This window comes from Puma concolor, chromosome C1 (genome assembly GCF_028749965.1).
Source record: "Puma concolor isolate L17-30 chromosome C1, mPumCon1.1.hap2, whole genome shotgun sequence".
NCBI classification, from domain to species: domain Eukaryota; kingdom Metazoa; phylum Chordata; class Mammalia; order Carnivora; family Felidae; genus Puma; species Puma concolor.
In genome coordinates this window covers 24,873,978-24,895,987 of record NC_141674.1, presented here as the reverse complement: position 1 = coordinate 24,895,987, position 22,010 = coordinate 24,873,978, and the positions used below count along the sequence as shown (strand labels likewise).

Here is a 22,010-nt window from a genome sequence, read left to right as displayed (position 1 = left end):
TATTTTTTGTGATCCCAGAGGGCACAACTAGGAACTATCACTGGAAACTATAGGGAAGTAGAGTTTGTCTCAGTGTAAGGAATAACTTTCTAACAATCAGAATTTTTTAAACAATGAATGGCCTGCTTCATGAGTTAATGAGTTTTGTGTTATTAGAATTCTAAGCAAAAGCTGAATGGTCACTTGGCAAAGATATATAGAACAGATTTATATGTTAGGAGATTAAAGAGAAGATCTTAATGCTCCTTTTCTACTCTAAGAACTTATAATTCCATATAAAGTTTTCCATTAGCTGGAATGTCAGGAAGGAAGTAGCTGGTAATTCTTTGTAAATGCTGTTAAAGACTCACCTGGCATTAAACTAAAAAGAGATTATATTTATATTAGAATACTGGAGTTGAAGGATGACTTGTATTATCATATTCTGTATCAATAACATACACATTATTGATAAAGTGAAAGAACATTAACCCAATGGAGAGAACTCAAACTGAATTGACAGGAACTACATTACTAATTTCTCTGTTTCTAATAAAGAACCTGGAGAGTTATACTTTTCCAAGGTGAAATAGCACTTAACATATCAAAAAGGACAGGAGGCACTATATGCTTCCTCTTTTTGTTTCTGGCTACTCTTTACTTCATATATAAATAGAGGAGGAATAAAATATATCCCCACTCTCCTCTGCAATTTTGTACAGAATCTTTAAACTTTGGGCGCATGAGTAGTGGGCAGTGGGAAGTAACACAAAAACATGGTATCACACTGAGTTCCTGGAAAGCAGAAGCAAGTGCTAGAGGACTCTGAAATTTTTAGAATAAAACTGGTGATGATGGCAATTCAAAAAAGAATCCCCTAAAAAACACACTTAAAAAATAATAGTAATAACCTTTTATTATGGATATTTTCAAATACACACCAAAGTAGAAAATATAGGGGCGCCTGGGTGGCTCAGTTGGTTAAGCATCCGACTTCAGCTCAGGTCATGATCTCACAGTCCTTAAGTTTGAGCACTGTGTCGGGTTCTGTGCTGATGGCTCAGAGCCTGGAGCCTGCTTCAGATTCTGTGTCTCCCTCTCTCTCTGCCCCTCCCCTTCCCACTCTGTCTCTCAAAAATGAATGTTTCAAAAAAAAATTAACAAAAAACAAAGTAGAAAATATAATGAATCCCCACATAACTATCACTCAGCTTAATTAATCAACATTTTGTAAACGTTGTTCCCTCTAATTTTCCAGGGTTTTGGCTTTTTTTTTTTAAGAGTTGAAAACAAACACCTGACATCATACTACTTTACCTATAAAAACTTCAGTTTGAAAAGATACCCTTTCTTGCAAATAATACCAGGTATTCAATAAATGTTGGCTGCTAGGTACTGTTAGTGGCTAGGTACTGTTCTGTGCATTATACTTGTGCTTACAAGTATTAATTTTCACATATGCTAAACCTCATTATTATACCCATTTTGCAAATGAGAAAACTGAGTTTTATTGGCTCAGGTCACAGAGCCAGTAAGCAGTGGAGTTAGGGTATGAACCCAGAAGTTAACTCTAGATTAGACTTTACTCTCTCAACCACTAAAGTATGCTGTCTTTCCCCTATGCATGTTATTCTAGCTGTTTCTTATGGGATATAGATTATTATGGTAAAGTGGGAGAGGAACTGCTAAGTGGGAAAGAGACTGGAAAGACGCTGTAACATGAGTAGCTGCTCATTGCTTTTCTTGTGAAATTTTCTCTTCTAAATGCCCCAAACGAGAAGGGAAATATAATTGGGTATCATCAGTGTGAATTGCCTAGGACATAAAAGAAAGTCACCTCACAGAGGGAAAAGCAATGCTCAAGTCTCTTCCACAGAGGTTAAACACACACAAACTTCTTTCAATCTGCCCCTCCAGTTAATGACCCGCAGCAAGGGGGTCTGGGCCGATGGGAGAGGGGTGTCTCTAGTTCCAGCAGACCTTTAAAATGGTTCAAACAAGGGGCACGTGGGTGGCTCAGTTGGTTAAGCATCTGACTCTTGATTTTGGCTCATGCCATGATCACACAGTTCATGAGTTTGAGCCCTGCGTCAGGCTCTGTGTTGACAGTGTGGAGCCTACTTGAGAGTCTCTTTCTCGCCCTCTCTCTCTCTCTAAATAAATAAACTTGAAAAAAAACAAAACTTTAAAATAGTTCAAACAAAGAGATCTCACAAGCAGAGGGCTGAGCCATCAGTACAAGCAGTATTTGATTCCTTAATGAAGTCTTTGAAGAAAAAATAAAAGGACCTGGAAAAAAAACTTCTTCTGGCTGATGCCTCAGTTCCAAAACTACTAATTAAAGATTTGTTTTAAAAAAAAAAAAAGGGATGGGAGTAGTCTCCTCCGAATCTTTGGTCAAGAATTCTCCTAAAACTCTTCCTAGTAATTTATGACAGATCTTAGAATAACAGAATTATTTTCCCCATGGAGCCTACCTAGGGTGTCCTCCACTCTCCCCAAACACAAACAGAAGTGCTTCTTCCTTGTTCCTAGTGCACGTTATACATAATTCTCTTAGAGCACTAATCAATATTGTGGTATAATCATCTTTACCTTCTCTGGACTATCAATCCCTAGAAAGCTAGGACCCTACTTTGGTCCTCTTTACATTTCAAATTCCTAATCTTCAAACCTAGCACCACTGAAAATATTTGAGGAAGATTTGCTAAATGAATAGAGAAAGAAGCTGAGAATGACCAAATATGGAGTGATATTTAGGAGAAGATAACTTTTATCAGTACCTCTCTAACCTCAGCCCCTTCAGTATAGCCCACAAGTTCCCCTCCCTTTAGGAGTTTTCCCACCAGCTACTAGTCCAGGATGAATGATAACAGGGCCTATATCCTTTGAGGGCTGGAGAAAGAATCCGGCCACTTTGCTTTGTAATAGCTTTTAATGAACTAGGGAGAACTCAGCTTGAAGAATCTGGAAGGTAGTCAAAACCTTTTAGGAGCTTTTATTCAAATGCAGATACAGAATATTATTTGAAATGCCTGCCTTTTTACATTTAAATCCTGAAGGAAATAGGGAAAATAAATAATTCTATATAAAGCACTAGTGATTACTATGCAGCCCTTGGTCATCCACTTCTATTTTTCAGACAAAAAAATTCCCTATCAGAAAACTACAGGTCAGGTTACAGCCCTCAGCCATGGAAGACGCACTCTTCACATAGTGGTATGAGTCTCCTTGGACCCCTCTCTAATACAGGTTAGCCAAACCACTTGGGGAATTATTTGGTTAGGCAATCTTTTAAAGTAAAAATCTTTGGGTAAAGAAATTATCTTTCTCATCAATTTTAGAAAATTCAAAATAATCTCCCAGTTTATATTACACTGGAAAAAAAAAAGAAGTCCCATCACATCTTTTACATGCCATTCTCTGGTTACCATGTTACCTTGGTTAGTGTCCTTTGGGCGTTCTATATGAGCAATGACTTCCTTGAGATAACTTTGCTTCTGCTTTTCTAGATCTGATTGTGAAAACGTCGGAACATTAGTCCTTGAACAAAGCAAACCGGGAGGAAAAACAGCCCATTAGAACCATGAGTGTAGTGTTTATAGAGAGAAGTCATATATTGCTGATCAGTTAGAACAACTAACTTTCAGAGGCAAAATACTCTTTAAGATCCAGTGACAGAAGACAGTGTTAGTCACATAGTATAAAGCTGAAATCAAGTATGGAGTTGAGAAAAAAAGGAAGATGAGAAACAGATACAACCTCCTGTTAACAAGGCATAGGAAAGTGAAGATTATCCAGTCCCCAGAGAAAGTAAGCACTTGTTGAGTAATTCAAGGTTAATCAAGAAATAACTTCACAGAGCCACAGAAAAACTCAGAGATAAAGACCAAAAAGAACCAGCTGGGTGTGGCAGTTAGAATACTGGTGACCTTGGCAAGAACAATTTTTGGCCCTTGCTCATCCCGTTTGCACTGTACTATGGAGTCAGTGGATTAGAATATGGAGATAATAAATTCATAACTGTTCTCAGTAGCCTGACTTGGCTCTTTGGTATAACTTCCACTGTAAGTAATTCACCAAGTTTCCCTCAATTGTGCAAAGAAAACAAAACAAACAAACAAACAAACAAACAAACAAACTGGGATTAAGGATAGCAGTCAAAGGAAACTTTAGCCTTACTTCTAATACATTAAAAAGAATTTAAAGCAGAGGAGAGCCTGGGTGGCTCATTTGGTTAAGCTTCCGACTCTTGACTTCAGGTCAGGTCATGGTCTAGTGGTTTGTGGGTTTGAGCCCTGCATAGGGCTCTGTGCTGGTGGTGCAGAGTGCTTGGGATTCTCTCTCTCCCTCTGCCCTGTGTGCTTTCTCTCTCTTTCAAAATAAACTTAAAACAAATTTAAAGCAAAATAAATATAGTATCTGTGTAATAAAAAAAATTTTTTTAATCCCTTTGTAGGGAAGTCAATCTGACTCAACCTAAAAAATAGCTCTGCTATGGGGCGCCTGGGTGGCTCAGTTGGTTAAGCATCCGACTTCGGCTCAGGTCACGATCTCACAGTTCGTGGGTTTAAGCCCCGCGTCGGGCTCTGTGCTGACAGCTTGGAGCCTGGAGCCTGCTTCGATTCTGTGTCTCCCTCTCTCTCTCTGCCCTTCGCCTGTTCACACTCTGTCTCCCTCTCTCTCAAAAATAAATAAACATTAAAAAAAAAAAAGCTCTGCTAATTGAAAAGGCCCATGTAGAGACACTGCCATCTCCTGGCAACAAGAGAACAGATTGTAAAGTGACCCAAATCTGCAACCTCTACTAGAATTTTCCCTCAAGGACAGCTGCATTCAAGTTGGAAGAGATGACTAAATGATCTTCTACATAGTTGTATTTTAATGTTTGTGTTCAAATTATTCTAACTTCCTATCATATCTGTGACCAGGCTTCCCCATACACAGGAAAAGAAATCTTACATTTATACAGTGTTTTCACTAATAGGTCTTTCTGACTCTTCAAAATAACTGTGAGAAACAGCAGGGAAGGCATCATTAGCCTCATTTTGTTGACAAATAAACATAGATTATTTGACTTGCCCAAGGTTAGACAGCTACACGTTAGTGGTCCCAGAACTTAAAGTATGCTTACTCCTGGTGCATGGTTTTATTCCACATTAAGGGGAAATGGAGGAGCGGAAGACAGAAATTGAAGAGAACCAACAGAAACCAGAATATTATCATACTGTTACCTTCTTTTGGCTTGCAGAACAGGTATGACTTTGCCTAGTCTTCTCTCGTTGACTTTCAGCTTCCCAGAATCCTTGTCAAGAACATCCTGCTTTCATTCAAAGCAGAAGATAGTCATAAAAAAAAAAAAAAAAAAAAAACAAAAACTGAAAACACCATTTACATATTCTTAAACTATAGGCTACAAAGGCATATTCCTGTACCCTACTGTGTAACAGGCACTATAGCAGATGCCTTAAATGAGATAATAACTAATTTTAAGGAAAAGAAAGAAACCCTAAGTTGTATGCCCATCTGACAGGGAATCAGGCTTAAAGAGGGTAGGTAAATTGTTGAAGATTTTTTAGCTCTTCAGTGGCTGATCAGGTGCCGTATCTCATTTAGCATAGCAACCAGAGATTGAGACTTAGGGTTAAAACCCCCAAAAAAGGAAAAGTAATAGTAATATCATCATTATCTTAGTAATTAGCCAATAATAGCAATTTAATATTATATACCAGTTACCATATAGACATTATTTAATTAATCCTTACCATATATGTGTGAAGTATTATTTAGTCCCATTTATAGATAAGAAATAGGAGAGAACAGAGAGGCTAAATAATTTTCCCAAGGTCACAGTTCTAGTCAGGGTTCAAATCCCAATTTGTTTGATGAATACAAAGCTTTGCTATACAGCTTGTGAATGAAAATAATTTTTCTCTTTACCTTGAAAAAATATACGTACTTTGTTTGATGAACTGGAAACAATTGGAAACGTCATTTCACAATTTGATTTATGTGATCCATTTTTCCAGGATGACCTCAAATGAGGAGTCTCTGAATTGTCCAAGATCTGAGAGAATACAGGTGTAGGTTTCTTACTGTCAGGCATATTTTTATCAGACACAGTTTGCTGAAAGTTACTGTCTGGAGAAGAGAGCGGGGGCATATCCCAAGCAGAATTATTGGGACTGATCCCTTCAGATTCAGTGCAGAGTTTGCTCTCATTTGGGCTAAGACCATCTTCTCTCATCTCTTCCCCAAGGGAGGAGGGCTTTTCAAGATCTTTGGATAAATCAGTCTTGTCCTTATCAAGCACAGCATCACAAACTGTTGGATTAAATGGTGCAACTGTTACAAGATTCTTTTCTAGTGCAAAGTGTCTGTTTAACGGTTTAGTAGGAGTTGGGCCATGACCAACTGATGTACTTAGTTGAGGTAGTTTTAAGAGGCCAGGGGTCTCAGCTACTGGTCCCAAGGTGTATGATGAATTTTTCTCTTGGGAAGTATCAAATAGAATTTGATCCCCTTTCCCTCCCTTCTCAACGTGACTGCTGTCATCTTTAAGCAACCCTCCTCCCCAAGAAAAGTGCTCATTTGATAGGTCATCATCCTTCAAGAGCTCCTGAATATCTTCCTCTGTGAAACTGAAATGGCCATCATCTTCTTCTCCCTCAGACAGATCCAGCAAGGAGTCATCCAATCCATCCTCATCCGAGGAACCCCATGAAAATGGGGCATTGTCTTTAGGCAAGAGAGAAGTCCCAGAAGACTGTTCAGAGGGCACTAGTGAGCACGTCATATCTGGAAAAATAAGAAACAGTTTCACCGAGGTACAGGAAATCCCTATATCAACTTCTGTTTTATAAAGTGGTAGTATCCTAATATTTCAAATTCTTTGCGCCATGACTTATAACATGAGAAAGAATTTTAAGATATTTAACCTTACCAGAATCATGGAAATACACATTCGAACAGTGACATGCCTTTTTTCCTAACAAAATAGTAAAAATTAAGATGTCACAATATCTAAGTTGGTAAGGATGTAGGAAATAAGCACTCTCACAATCAGAATAAGACCATTAAGTCAGCACAATATTTTGTGGAGAGTAATTTGCAATACCATTTGACCCCACAATTTTACTTCTGGCAATTTTTCCTACAGTAGTACCTATACAAATGCACATCGATGCATTTATAAGGATGTTCAAAGCAGAATTATTCAAAAAAGCCAAATATTGGAGAGAACCTTAATGTCCATGACCAGAACTATTTAGTGGAATCATGGTACACTCATTCTATGGGATACTTTACAACTATTTAAAAACACAATGAAATAGATCACTATATACTAGCATGGAATAATATCCACAACATAGAAGGAAAACAAGTATATATTGTGTAAAATGTTTGGATTTTCAGTTTACACTTTGAAAAAACAAACACGTATAACTTTTAAAGTTAAAAAAGAAACTTTAAGAATACAAGAATTGTCTTCCATACTGTGTGGAGCTGCTGGCGTGATCTCTTTGCCACGAGACCAAATGGAAAAAGGTTTCAGCTCCTGCTAGCTGTTCCTTTCAGGAGACTTGTCAAAATGATTGACTCCCACCTTCCTGCAGGCACAAAGAAAATTAGAGGATCTTCTCATCACTTTCAACTCTGCTAATTACAAAGTCAACTGTATTATGCTTTAAGGTGCTCCACCTATTAATTTTGATCTTGATTTTTTTTAAATACCAGAAAGTTGGATTTTGAGTCAAGAACATCAAAGAAAAATCTTTAGAGGGAAAATTATGCAACTAAGGAACTAGTTTTGTTCCTCCCAACAATTTGTTCTTTCTTGAGAATTATCATTTGCTCCCGTAAGATGAATACTGGCTTGGGAGTCTTGAGACCTTGCTTATAGTCCTGGTTCTGTCACTAACCAGCTGTAATAATTTGGGCAAGTCACTAAATCCCTGGATTTGTCTCATTTATAAAATGGGAAAGGGGTGGGAAGGCAGACTAGGCAATGTCTAAGATTCCACCAAGATCTAGAAGTTCATCATGATCACACATACCAACGTCTCATTTTCAGTTTATATATAAATGCAAAGAACAGATCCAGAAAAATATAAAACTGATGACTGTTATAACCCATGATGGGACCAAGAGATCTCAAGGGAAGACTTCAGTGTCATTCTGAATGTCAACTATTCTACTTGAATATTTGTATATTACTTATGTAATCAAAACCTAGCTTTTACACAGTGATGGACCTAATCGAAATTATTTTCTAGATGGTAAAGGTCATAAAGCTTGTATTTCACACATCACGTCAACATCTGAGAAGCTATTAAGAAATGCTTATACACTAAACTCAAATAATTTCAAAAACTCCCTGTTAGCCTTTTAACGGTGATTTTCCCCCACCCCACTTTTCCTTCACACTCTGAATTTTAGCTTTAGTTCATGCACTCTTTCAGAAAACATTTTCTGAGCTACTATCATCACACAATACTGAGCAAGACATGTTTCTATATGACTTCTTAAAAACAAAGATACAGTTTCCTACCTTGGTAGGAAGACAACATTGAAAGTTATGCACTAATATCAGAAAATATAAAATGGTATGAATAATAAAGTACTAGAGAATGAGAAGAAAAAGAGGTATTACAGAACACTAGCATTAGAAAGGATTTACATAATGTATAACATATTGACTATAGTTAACCACACTGTATTTTTATATTTGAAAGTTGCTTGAGACAGATCTTAAAAGTTCTCATCACAAGGAAAAATTTATAACTATGTGAGTTGGTATGTGTTAACTACTCTTACTGTGGTAATCATTTAGTATTATGTACATACACCATTATGTTATATGCCTTAAACTAATACCGTGCTATATGTCAATTGTATCTCAACAAAACTAGGGGTAAAATAAATTTAAAAAAATTTAAAGAAGGAACTTAAACTTACCCATCTTATAAATGAGATGGGACAAAAAGAAATATTAAGTACCTATTATAAACCAGTCACTACGAGACACATTTTACGACTTCTAATTTAACTCAACATAACTCTGCAATATAGACCTTACCAAATAAACTAAGCTTTCTGTTGCATTTAAACTTAGGACTGCTGAGACTTTTTATCTTATTTTACCAATATTCCAGCATTGTTGTGAGAGAGTTCCAGGCACTGCAGGCACTGAAACAGGTGCCTCTATGAAGAAAAAGTAATTTCTCTGCACAGTGACTGGGTTATTTTATATTATTTCTTTAGGCAGCATTAAGAAAAAGTTTATATGTAAAGTTTCTAGGTGTAAAGCACAAGTATCATAGGCACCGGGTTAAGCAGCTTTATTTCTGAGAAGCCCTTTCTAAGCCACTATCTCCATTCTCATTCAAACTTCTTCCAAAAGGTCTAGTTCAAGCAGTTGGCTTGCCCAAATGAAGAGTTCAATAAATGTTCACTCTTAGGAAACTCAGGTTAAGAAGCATTAAGAGGGGTGCCTGGATGGCTTAGTCTGTAAAGCATGTGGCTCCTGATCTCAGGGTCGTGAGTTTGAGCCCTATGCTGGGTGCAGAGATTAAAAAATAAAATCTTAAAAAAAAAAAAAAAAAAAAAAAGGCAGGAAGTAACTTAACCAAGCACACAGAGCTAATAATGCTAGAACAAGGATCTAAACCCAGGTCTAATTCCAAAGGTAATGCTTTTTCCTGCTACCCTTGTCAGAGATTTGCCCAGGGTCACTCAGCAAATGGCAGAGCTTTCCAATTTCACACTCTCTAACATACTATGAAAGATAAAGATACTGAAGAGGGCTTTTAATCCCTCAGCAAAAATAACTTAAGCCACTTTATTAAACACAGGCTTCCCCGGACTTCCCAGGTAGAATAGAAGAACATGAGAAATACTCCTGAATGCAGCCAAACCTCACTGGAAGAAAATCATGGTTATTGGCAAACTTTACTGTGCACACATAGGATCAATATCCTTCACAAGAACTGAAAACATCAATCCCTATACTACATGACATCCAGAAGCACAGAGCTGGCTCTTCTGAGTTTCTTTCAGAGAATGTTCCAATAGGTTTGGGAGCAAAATTATGCAAAACAATACAATATACAGATAATTTTTAACTTGCACAAATCATTCTCTCCACAATTTTATTTCCTCATTAAAAATGCTTTTTATTATACATAACTTAAAACATATACAAAAATCACAACAGTATAACAAACTCTCATAGATCCACCACTCAGCCCCAACAACTATCAGCCCATAGTAAATCTTGTCCCATCCACTTCCCCCCTTTACTGGATTATTTTGAAGCAAATCCCAGGCATCACATCATTTCATCTGTAAATAACAGGAATTCCTTATCATAAAATACATGGTTCAGGTTTCCAATTATTTTATAAATGTCTTATTTTTTAAGATTGAAAAAAATCGGTTTCCATATAAGTCCACACACTGCAATTGGCTGACATGTTTTATATTTTACTCTATAGGTTCCCCATCTTTTTTCCTTGCAATTTGTTAAAGAAACAATACCAGATAGTGTATGGATACACACATATACCATTAAATTATAAAAATATGCATGGGACTAGGAAGCACAAAATTCAGGATAGTGGTTACTTCTGGTGGTAGAGAGGGAAGAGGAAGGTCAAGGGGGCATGAGTACCTTCAATTCTATCTGTAATGTTTTACTTCTTAAAAAATAAATAGATAAATAAATCAATCAATAAATAAATAAATAAATAACAAAAAGACCTCCAAGAAATATGGCGAAGGGTGCCTGGCTGGCTCGGTCAGTAGACCTTGAGACTCTTGATCTTGGGGTCATGAATTCGAGCCCCATGTTGGGTGTGTAGAAACTACTTAAAAAAAAAAATATGGCGGGGCGCCTGGGTGGCACAGTCGGTTGAGCGTCCGACTTCAGCCAGGTCATGATCTCGTGGTCCGTGAGTTCGAGCCCCGCGTCAGGCTCTGGGCTGATGGCTCAGAGCCTGGAGCCTGTTTCCGATTCTGTGTCTCCCTCTCTCTCTGCCCCTCCCCCGTTCATGCTCTGTCTCTCTCTGTCCCAAAAATAAATGTTGAAAAAAAAAAATTAAAAAAAAAAAATATGGCAACATAATGAAAGTAAAATAAAGGAAGCTGTGTTCCCATTCCAAGGGGGAGGCAAGAAAGTTAATCATTCCTCTAAGTTCCATCCTAGGCCCTGAAACACCTGATAACATCTAAGACAACTGGATCCCAAACATGTTCCAGGACATTAGCTCCAAACCTTGGCCAACACTGGCATCAATACCCCCTCCCTTTGGTAATTTATGGAATAACACCTATTGTTCTCCTGACACTCACTTTTGATCAGAGGCTATGTTGGGTTCTTGAAAGAACATGCACCCTGGACCCCCTTCCAATATAAATTCATAACCCCAAGTGACAGAGAGACTCACTTTTCCTTTTCCAAGTCTCCCAGACACTCCATCTGCTCTACTCTCTCACTTACACTATTCAATGAACTCTGTTCTCACTTCCTCCTGGCTCACATTTGATTTCTATCCTGAACTAAGCCAAGGACTCTCTTGAGCCTCAGACCCCTCGGAGTCCTCAGACTCAGCTTGCCTACATCAATAAGATAAAGCTGAATGGTGTGCATAATGGTATTATTTTGTTACTTCCTACAAATTTCATATGCTTAAAATATTGAATAAAAATATTTCTAAATTAAGAAGCCAGTGGAGAAAGACAATGATTACATTCTGAAGTTTCAAATGTCCTCTTCTGTACAATAGAGACCATCACAGTAGCTACCTCATAGTGTTGTTGCCAGAATTAAATGAGACCGTGAACATACAGCACTTAGCACAATAGAAGCACAATGGAAAAGCTAAATAAGTACTGGCTATAGTTTCTATTTCATCCCACATCATCACCTCCCTGACCCCTAGAGAATCTTAAGGAAGCATAGAAATGGTAGGAAAGAGTGCTAATCTAATAGAGAACTTCCCCTGGGTCCTTGCTTGTTAAGAAATTATCCAGTATACTCTAATCTCTTCTAGTTTAACCCAGCATTCAACCATATTGCCACTGAATTAAAGACCAGGCTGTGTGCACGTCTGAAATATCAGGCAAATCCTGCAAATTAATGGTTACTGAACTGTCTTGTATAGAGGAACTGCACTAAAATTCGGAGACCTCCGCAAGTCACTGAAAGTCTCTGAACCTCAATACAGATGAGAACACTCATCTGAAAAATGGGGGATAATTATACACTGTTAACTTCAAACACCGATTATGAAGATCAAATGAGGGGATGTTTATGAAAGCACTCTAAACCTAAAAGCCCTATACTAATGAAAGTTGGTATTTAATGAATTTGCAAGAGGTGGGGGAAAAAAAAAACTCAGATAAAATTAAGTTCTAAAATGAAGTTCCACAAGACGGCCTTAGTACTTCTCTGTCTGCCATTCTACCATTAGCTGACTTTCTTGGCACTTGCTTTGTAACTGCCACCTAAAATGAGACCTCTTTATTTTTAAGGGAAGAGTATTTTTCCCATCTCCAAGTCTGTCTCTTATTCCTCTGCTCCCCATCCCTTCTGTGACCCTATTCTGTCCTTCCATGTCTCTCTCACCTGTCCACCCCCTTCTTCACACTTCAGTTTACCACCCCCTCGCTCTGTTCTCTAACCACCTAGCTGCAACCTCAGAAACTGGTTCCCTTTCTATTTTTATCGTACCTAAGAAAACCTATTGCCTTAAAGCACAGAGCCTTATTTTATTCAGGCCACTAAAACTGCAACACCAGACACAACCCCATATCCCTCTTTCAAGGTTCTAAAACCAAGACCATTACCAAGCTATGGCCAAGAGCAAAGAATATTTCCAAGGGACAGGCCTTTGATTTCCAACCTTTCCCATATCCAATACATGTGAGGCACGCGGCACAAAAGACACTCACTAGGCTTTATCTCTCTATAAAATGGGCATAACATTTAAACAAAATCAAAGTGAACTGAAATTATCTGTAAGAATTCTGCAACTTCCTTTGAAGTAACTGGAAACACCGTAGGACAGAAAAACAACCTAGGGCTGGAAATCTCTGCTTTAGGTTAACATTTCACTAGATATGGATTCCAGGACTCTCATCCCACAGGGGCATAAAAACTAAATATTAAAAAAATGCAGCAACAGGTTTCTTCTTTAGAAGAAAATGTTTTTAAACTAATTTAGGCAGGATTGCCAAAGATCGCAGCCTCTAACAAATCCAGAAGAAACTGGAGATCAGGGTGGGGCAGCAGGTGAGCAATTCAATCACTTCTTTCCCTTCTCCGGGGCCCCCGCTGCGGTGCCAACTACCCTCCCTCCGCCCAAGAAAGAACTGGTAGCACCACCAGTCCCGAGAACCCCTCCGGGCCCAAGTCCACCCTTCGTAGGACACTACTTGGGCTCCCCCTGCTCTTCCTTACGAATGCAACGGCCCCAGCACAGCATCGCCCTTGGGGCTGGGCCTTCTCTCTTCCCTTCTTCCCTCCCCCGAAAACACCAAGAAACTCCCGCCTCCCGGTGGAAGGCGGGAGAAGCGCGGGCTTGCTCCGCGCCCCTCCCCCCGGAGGGGCCAAACCGACCTCCTCCGCAGGCCTCGGTGGTGCACCCCTCACCCTGATAGTGACCACCCACACCCACACTTCCGCGGGACCCACGCCCCGCCAGCCCTAGGGGTGGGTCATCCTCTCCTCCGCCCTTAAGGGGCTGCTGTAAGACCACGATCTTCTCCCTAGCAACAGCCCCCCAAGTGGGGCATGGAGCAGCAGCACCCCCAACCCACCTAACACACCCATCCTCCCACCCCCACTGGGCAGGGAGACGGACGGCGCTCTCCGTCTCGCAGGTGACCCAACAGCCTCCCTCTTCCTCAGCAGGGTGAGGGGCATCTGTCGCCAGCCGACGTGGAGGTGGGGCGCAGGGACACTCCCCCTCCCGCCGCCATCACCTCAGGAACGACAACGAGCCCCTTCCCAGCAGGGCGAAGGCCTCCCAACCCTTCAACAGGGTGGACAGACATGTACGGCCCCCTGGAGAAGCAACAGGCGCCCCCATCCCCCCTCCCAGCCGGGAACGCTGACCCCTTCATCCCTCCTGCTCTTCACCTCCGGAAGCGGGGCCGAAGCCTGTGCGAAAGACTGCGCCTCACTCCGCCCCCTGCGCCATTTTATCGCCCCCTCCCCGACCTCCCCCACCTCTAGCCAACCGGGCCAGCGCAAGGGGGAGGGCAAACAGGCAGTGATTGGCAGGAAGCCGCCCCGCCCCTCAGGGGGTTGTGCCCCGAGCAGGCGCGGCGACCCCGCCCCCGTACCGCCTATCCTGCCTACTGGCTCCTCCCCTTCTCGTCTCATCGACCCGCTCGACTCTCAGCTGCTCCTGACTCTTCCCTGGCCGCTTTCAGGCGAAGGGTCCAGGCCGAGCAAGCCGAGCGACGAGCTCAGCTGATGCAACCTAACTGGGCCCGCGTGCCACTTCCCGGCACGCGGCGGCGGCGGCGACCGAGGAAGCGGCGCGGTGCCGGCCTGAGCGCGGGAAGCAGGGGCGACGGTGCCATGGGGGACGCTCCGAGCCCTGAAGAGAAGCTGCACCTTATCACCCGGAACCTGCAGGTAGGGCCTCGGGGTTGGAAATGCGCTGTCAAGGACTGGGGGCTCGAGGTCCAGTGACCCTGAGTGCCACTACAGGGTCCTAACTGTGTGGGGTCGGGGGCTCCGCACCGAGGCAATTCAGAGAGACTGCTGGTTGGTCGGTCAGTCGTTCAGTCAAGCAGCAGTCATCTGGGTCCCACAGAAATGACAGTGGGCTCACCTGTGTGCAGTCACCTTGTATTGAGCCAAGCTTTGAATCTAGGACTGCCACCCCACCCACCCTATTATGTGCCAGGCGATACGTCAGGGCCCTGCCCTCCCAGGGCTTGTCTGGAGGGAATCAGACGTTAAGAATAACCCATAATTCAGGCACTTAGTTACAGTTGAAACAAGGACTGTCAAGTCCTATCCGTGGAGCTTTGGGAGGAATTTAGGGGAGAGGGCTGGGGGAGTGTCAGGGAAGGCTGAGGAAGTGATCTCTGAACTGCGCCTTGGCGATGGAAATCACTTCACTCCACATCTGTTCCTGCTGTTTCCAGGAACTGCGGGAGAAGTTAACCAGAAGAAGAATGGGTCGGGGTGGGGGGGCGGGGAGCATTTTAGGTAGGAACCCAGGTCAAGACCCAGAGGGGAGAAAGAACACTGGTTCAGAGAGAAGGCTAAATTCGCAGGAGTAGGATAAGCAAAGTGCAGATCAAACCCTTAATAAATATTTATATTGCTGATTTCTTTACCTCCTTCAGGCCTCTGACTATTGTCACATTATCAGGAAGGCCTCTCCTGACCACTTCATTTAAATAACAAACCCCCTGCCACCAGAACTGTCTCATCCCTTGTTCTAGCTTTTTTCTTTGTTGTTTCTCCATATAACTTATCACCATCTGACGTGCTATATATTTTACTTGTTTGTTGAGAAGGGGTAAGGAGGAACCAGGTTATGAAGGCCTTGCAAGTTATGCTTAAAATTGGAGTTTATTCTAAGAACAGTGATACATTGGTTCAGCCACAGTTTGGGGGTTTTTTTTACCTTTTTTTTTTAAATTTTTTTTTTTCAACGTTTATTTATTTTTGGGACAGAGAGAGACAGAGCATGAACGGGGGAGGGGCAGAGAGAGAGGGAGACACAGAATCGGAAACAGGCTCCAGGCTCTGAGCCATCAGCCCAGAGCCTGACGCGGGGCTCGAACTCACGGACCGCGAGATCGTGACCTGGCTGAAGTCGGACGCTTAACCGACTGCGCCACCCAGGCGCCCCTTTTTTTACCTTTTTTGAGATACAATTCACAGACCATAAAATTCATTCTTTTAAAGTATACTATTCAGTGGGTTTTAGTATAGTCACAAGGTTGTACAATTATCACCACTATCTGATTCCAGAACTTTTTCATCACCGAAATAAAACCTGTACCCACTGGCAATCACTGCCCATTTCCCACTCCCCGCAGCCATAGGGAAACACTAATCTACTTTACGTCTCTAATTTGCCTATTATGGACATTCCATATGAATGGGACCATGTAATATGTGGCTTTTTATGTCTCATTTCTTTGACTTAGCATGTTTTCAGAGTTCATCCATGTTGTCACACCTATCAGAATTTTCTTATTACGGCTGAGAAATATTTCATTATGTGGATATATCACATTTTGTTTCTCCATTCGTCAGTTGGTGGACATTTGGGTTCTTTCTACTCGTAACTTGATCTCAATCGGTAATTTTTGCATGCTTCCTCTTAGCCAGATCCTTTGTCCTAGTCTCTTTCCACAAAATAATACTGGTTGGGGACAAAGCATAAATAGAGCTAATGGCAATGACTCACTCAGGTTTTCAAGAGTAAGTAATATGACCTTGTGGCAAGAACTCTCCAAGTGTCCAAATAGTCAGGGGCTTGGAGAATGCAGGATCCACCATCCAGCCACCTTGAAACAGGATTTTAATAAGTCCTGCTAACAGGTGATTCAAACCAGCAAAACAGTTTTTGTCTTTCATGGCTTCCAACAGCCTCCCCAAACCATCCCTTGAAGAGACACTAAGATCTCTTTTATTAGCAGCATATTGACCTATAAGGATTTTTCCAATACTGTCTTAGGGCAAAAGGAAATCATTACAGTATCTAAATAGGTGAACAAGTTAATCAAGTTTTGAGTTTTAAAGATCTCTCTGGCTGCTTTCTGGAACATGGGCTGGAGAGAGCAAGCTGTTAGAAAGCTGTTTACAGTAGTCCTGGTATGAGCTGATGGCCTAGACCAGGGAAGTGCGATGGAGGCAGAGAGGAGGAGGATTTAGGAGCTTTGGGGTAACTTAGGCAACTTGGTGAATGATAGTTACCATTTACTGCGCTGGGGTGAAACTATAAATGAAAAAGATGGGTGGGGAGTGAGGTGGGAAGGTGAGAGCATGAGGTTAATTTTGAACATGCTGAGTTTGAATTAACTGGGTTGATAACAAGTACACTGTTCTATATATGGGTATGAGCAGGAAATTTGGTCGTTAGTAGCTCATGAGTAGTAACTGAAGCAACTCGAAAGGGATCAGTTAGGGAGAATGTAGAGTAAGAAGAGAAGAGATAGGGCTGCAAGGATTGCTAATTTTTAAAAATTTTTTTCCAATGTTTATTTTTGAGAGAGAGAGAGAGAGCGCGCGCGCGCACACACTCACGTGAGCGGGGGAGGGGCAGCAAGCGAGGGAGACACAGAATCCGAAGTAGGTTCCAGGCTCAGAGCTATCAGCACAGAGCCCAAAGCGGAGCTCGAACTCATGAACCATGAGAACCTGAGCCAAAATGAGACACTTAACTGACTGAGCCACTCAGGTGCCCCAGGATTGCTAATATTTAATGATTAGGAAGAAGAACCGCTGCCAAGAAATCTGAGCCATCAGCCAAAGAAGTAGGAGGACAACTAAGAGAATAAAATAGGGGAGGACCAAAAGAGGAGAGTGTTCCGGGAGGGAGTGAGGACTAAAAAGTTTTCATTGAATTTAGCAACATGGGATAAAGACCAGAAGAAGAGACAACTATTTCAAGAAGTTGACGATGAAAGGAAGGAACATGAGTTAGAGTAGATGGAAGGGATCACGCATGTAGGGACGTGTCCAGTTTTCTAACATGGTGGCATTTCACTGGCAACAGCACCAACTTAGGTTGACTGTCACTTGACACTGAGAGCATGGCTGGACCTCCCTGCTGGCTCTGAGCTTAGACCCCCCCAATGACACATGCTTCTGTTTTCCTTGCCACAGGGTAAAGGATGAGCAAGGTGGGGCACCAGCATTAAACCAGCTCTTCTGCTTCCACAACAGGAGGTTCTGGGGGAAGACAAGCTGAAGGAGATACTCAAGGAGCGGGAGCTTAAAGTTTATTGGGGAACAGCAACCACAGGCAAGCCACACGTGGCTTACTTCGTGCCTATGTCTAAGATTGCAGACTTCCTGAAAGCAGGATGTGAGGTAAGAAGTAAGGTTATAAATCAAGGAGTTCCCTGGGGAATGGCCAAGAAAGAGATTTAACAAGGGCAGGGGAAAGAGGGGTGTTTGGAGGGACTTGGACAGAATCACATTTTGGCGGTCCCTCATCTGTTATGTCCAGGTAACGATTCTGTTTGCCGACCTTCACGCTTACCTGGATAACATGAAAGCCCCATGGGAACTTCTAGAACTCCGAACCAGCTACTATGAGAATGTGATCAAGGCAATGCTGGAGAGCATTGGTGTGCCCTTGGAGAAGCTCAGGTTCGTCAAAGGCACTGATTACCAGCTCAGCAAGTAAGTTCTGGATCATCCACCCTCCTTGTGGTTCTCATGCTTCTAGCTAATTACAGGTCCTGTGGAGTCCAGGCACTCTGTAAATTTGGATTAGCAGTGCTTTGGCCCTACCAATTAAAAGCCATTAAAAAATTTATACTCTTTGTCCTCTTAACTCATCCATCAAAAATGTACTGACTTGTGAAGGCCTGTGTACTATCCATTTTGCTGGAGATACAAATGTAACCAAAGCAAAGTCCTTGGCCTTGCTGGGCTCCCAGCGTATGGAGGAGTGATGAATTGATAAACAATTCAGCCTCCCTTTTTCCTTCCAGCCTCCAGCCTTAGCAAATAATGATAAAATAAATGTGAAAGAAAAATATTTCACTTGTTTCTCACCTCCCCAACAATTTTTACTGCTTCATACTTTTATCAATTTTATTCATACTTGTAATATTAGCAAAGATACAATTTTTCTGTCCTAATATTTTTAACTTCAGTAATTTCCTAAGTCATTTCTCCCTGCCACCTCATAATCTCCATATTTTTTTTTAATTTTTAAAACCTCAATTAAACTATGTATCACTCTACTGGTCACTTTTGCATGTGAACCCTTAGAACAACTTTTTTTTTTTTTTTTTTAATGTTTATTTATTTTTGAGAGAGAGAGACACAGAGTATGAGCAGGGGAGGGGCAGAGAGAGAGGGAGACATAGAATCCAAAGCAGGCTCCAGGCTCGAAGCTGTCAGCACAGAGCCTGACGTGGGGCTCGAATTCATGAACCGTGAGATCATGACCTGAGCCGAAGTCGGGCTCTTAACCAACTGAGCCACCCAGGCACCCCAGAACAACTTTTTAAGGTAAGCATTGGTATGTCCTATTTCACAGATAAGGAAACACATGCAGATTTAACTTTCTCAAGTTTATACTTTCAGTAAGTAGAAGAGCCAGGATGTGAGCGCAGATCTCTTGCTTACAAGTTCATTTCTCTTTTTACTTCATTGATCATAATTTTCTTTATCCTTCCTCACTTTGAACATTTAAAGTTTCAAATAAGGCACATAACACTCTAACGTACACAGATGTTTGAATCCACAGTTTCAGTAGAGCGCCTGAGATTCCGTTTATATTTACATTTATTCTACAGATATTTATGAAGCACTTATTAGATGGGAAGCCCTGTTCTGGGTCCTGGGTGTACAGAAGTAAACTAAAACAAAAACCCCTATCTTAACGGGCCTTACGTTTAAGCAAGGGGATACAGCCAAAGACAACACATGAACGAGTAACGTATATATAGTGTGTCAGACGGTGATAGGTGCTGCAAAGCAGGTGAGTGGGGGAGAGAAAGTTCTTGGGGAGTGGGGGGTTTCTGTTTGAATAGAGTGGTTAGAGAAGACTTCTATGATAAGATATTAGACCAAGACCTGAAGAAGGTGAAGAAAGGAGTCATGCAAACACTTATTGAGTTCTTACTATATGCCAGACTCTGTTCTAGGTACCGGGATCATAACAGTGAAGGATTCAGGCAAGGTTTTTGTTCTAGAATTGAACAGAATTTGGGGTAGGAGGAGATGGGATAAATAAATAAAGCTACCTTGCTTCAAAGTCACTTGATCTTTTTGTATATACAAAAGTGACTTCAAAGAAAGATGGCTTTGTAAGTGTGCACTTTGATGCACTCCCTCTGTTCCAGACAACAGCAACAATAAAAACATTAAAAAAAAAAAAAACAAAACAAAACAAAGGACATAGCCAGGTTCAAAAACAAGCCAAACATCTCTGTGGTAAGAGAAACAGAATTGAAATGCAAATTGGTGAGTTGGGCTGAAGTTACAGGTTTGCTGGGCTCCAGGCAGGAAGCTGGCAGGGGGGACAAACCAGGCTTACTGCTTAAAGCCAAAGCATAAAGGAATGCTTTTCCCCTTTTCCTATTCCCATCCGTACCTATCAAGGAGAGTAGAGCCAGGGAATGGGGGCACTATTAGTCACCTGCCTGGGTCTTTAGGGACTTTTATCAAACTTCAGGCCTATGGAGATTAGAATAAAAGCATACCAAGAATTAAACCAAGCTGCCCACCATTTTTGAGTGTTCTATCTGTGATATTAACAAAAAGACATAGATCTAACATGCTAAGGAATAACATCCATTTTTAAAAAGGAAATTATAAAACAGAGGCAGAAATGAAAATGAATGTATAGAAATAAAAAGAAACATTTAGAAATCTTAGAAATGTAAAAATTAGTCATTAATGCCAAACCAAACCAAAACAAAAAACCCACAGGGGCACCTGACTGGCTCAGGCAGAAGAGCAGGTGACTCTTTATTTTGGGGTCATGAGTTGAAGCCCCATGTTGATGTTGAGATTGTAAATAAATAAACTTTAAAAAAGCAAAAAAGCCCCACAAACCAGCCTTCAATAGAAGGCATCAACTCTAGACTGAATAAAGTTGAAGAGAAAACTAGAGATTCGCCTAGAATACAGCCTAGAGAGATGGACAGAAAAACTGTAAGAGTGTTTGAGATGTGGATAAGGACTTTTGTTTCCAGCAGTCTGTCACACTAGGTACTCTGACCAGCCTTACTGCTGAAATCAACTAAAAAATGCTGGATAAAATATTTTTTACATTTCCTGAATGCTTCAGATCAGTCGATTGAAAAATTAGTCAAGAATACTCAGTGGCCAGAAACCAAACAAAAGTGGGAATACAAAGATCCTGTATTTCAGGGGTACCTGGCTGGCTCAGCCCATGGAGCATGCAACCCTTGGGCTCAGGGTTGTGAATGCAATCTCCATTTTGGGTGTAGAATTACTTAAAAATAAAATCTTTAAAAAAAAAAAAAAAAAAGACACTGTATTTCAATTAATCTAAGATGCCCTTAAAAAACTGCTGGGGCACCTCAGTGGCTCAGTCGGTTAAGCGTCCGACTCTTGGTTTCAGCTTAGGTCATGATCTCACAGTTTGTGAGTTCAAGCCCCACACCTGGCTCCACGAAGGCAGTGCTGAGCCTGCTTGGGATTCTCTCTCTTCTCTGTCTTTCTCCACCCTTCCCTGCTTGCTCTGTCTCTCAAAATAAATAAGTAGACTTCAAAAAAAATTTTTTTAGTACTGCTAATTAATCTATATCATGCTAGTGTTTATTTTTATTTGTTTATTTATTTATTTTAAGAGAGAGAGAAAGACTGTGTGCTCACAGGTAAGTGGGAGAGAGGGACAGAAGGGGAGAGAGAAAGAGAATCCTAAGCAGGCTCCAATGCAGAGCCCGATGTGGGGCTCGATCCCACAACCCTGGGATCATGACCTGAGCCAAACTCAAGGGTCAGATACCAAACCAACTAAGCCACCCAGGTGTCCCTCTAGATGAGTCTTAAAACCTAGCATGTTAGGGGTGCCTGGGTGCCTCAGTTGTTTGAGCATCTGACCCTTGATTTCAGCTCAGGTCAGGATCTCACGGTTTATGAGTTAGAGCCCTGCATTGGGCTCCGTGCTGAAAGTGCAGAGCCTGCTTGGGATTCTGTCTGTCCCTGTCGCTCTGCCCCTCCCCTGCTCACATGCTCTGAATGAATGAATGAGTGAGTGAGTGAGTGAGTGAGTGAGTGAGTGAATGAATGAATGAAAAATAAATAAAATAAGATTCTGAAGGAAACCAATTTACAGCCT

At 41.4% G+C, this 22,010-nt stretch overlaps 2 protein-coding genes across 12 annotated transcripts in view; one reads left to right on the top strand and one right to left on the bottom strand.

Annotated features, from left to right (window-relative positions):
* Positions 1-22,010, bottom strand: part of S100PBP (S100P binding protein) — a 47,916-nt gene that overhangs the window by 23,186 nt on the left and 2,720 nt on the right. For 2 of the 10 annotated variants that reach the window (XM_086716346.1, XM_086716353.1), the window contains exons 1-5: positions 14,123-14,257; positions 7,477-7,589; positions 5,939-6,777; positions 5,214-5,302; positions 3,419-3,522 (exon numbers count right to left, since the gene is read on the bottom strand). In XM_086716346.1, coding sequence (XP_086572472.1) covers positions 3,419-3,522; positions 5,214-5,302; positions 5,939-6,775 — 1,030 coding nt within the window. In that variant the 5' untranslated portion in view covers positions 6,776-6,777; positions 7,477-7,589; positions 14,123-14,257. Of the gene's footprint in view, positions 1-3,418; positions 3,523-5,213; positions 5,303-5,938; positions 6,778-7,476; positions 7,590-13,965; positions 14,259-14,734; positions 14,814-22,010 lie in introns of those variants that run through there. The other 8 variants (XR_015254592.1, XM_086716349.1, XM_086716354.1 and 5 more) reach the window with 8 other exon arrangements.
* YARS1 (tyrosyl-tRNA synthetase 1) overlaps positions 14,420-22,010 on the top strand; it is a 29,164-nt gene continuing 21,573 nt past the window's right edge. Inside the window, exons 1-3 of one of the 2 annotated variants that reach the window (XM_086716344.1) lie at positions 14,420-14,626; positions 17,906-18,052; positions 18,192-18,367. In XM_086716344.1, the coding sequence (XP_086572470.1) occupies positions 14,462-14,626; positions 17,906-18,052; positions 18,192-18,367 (488 nt within the window). In that variant the 5' untranslated portion in view covers positions 14,420-14,461. Of the gene's footprint in view, positions 14,627-17,845; positions 18,053-18,191; positions 18,368-22,010 lie in introns of both variants that reach the window. The other variant, XM_086716345.1, reaches the window with a different exon arrangement.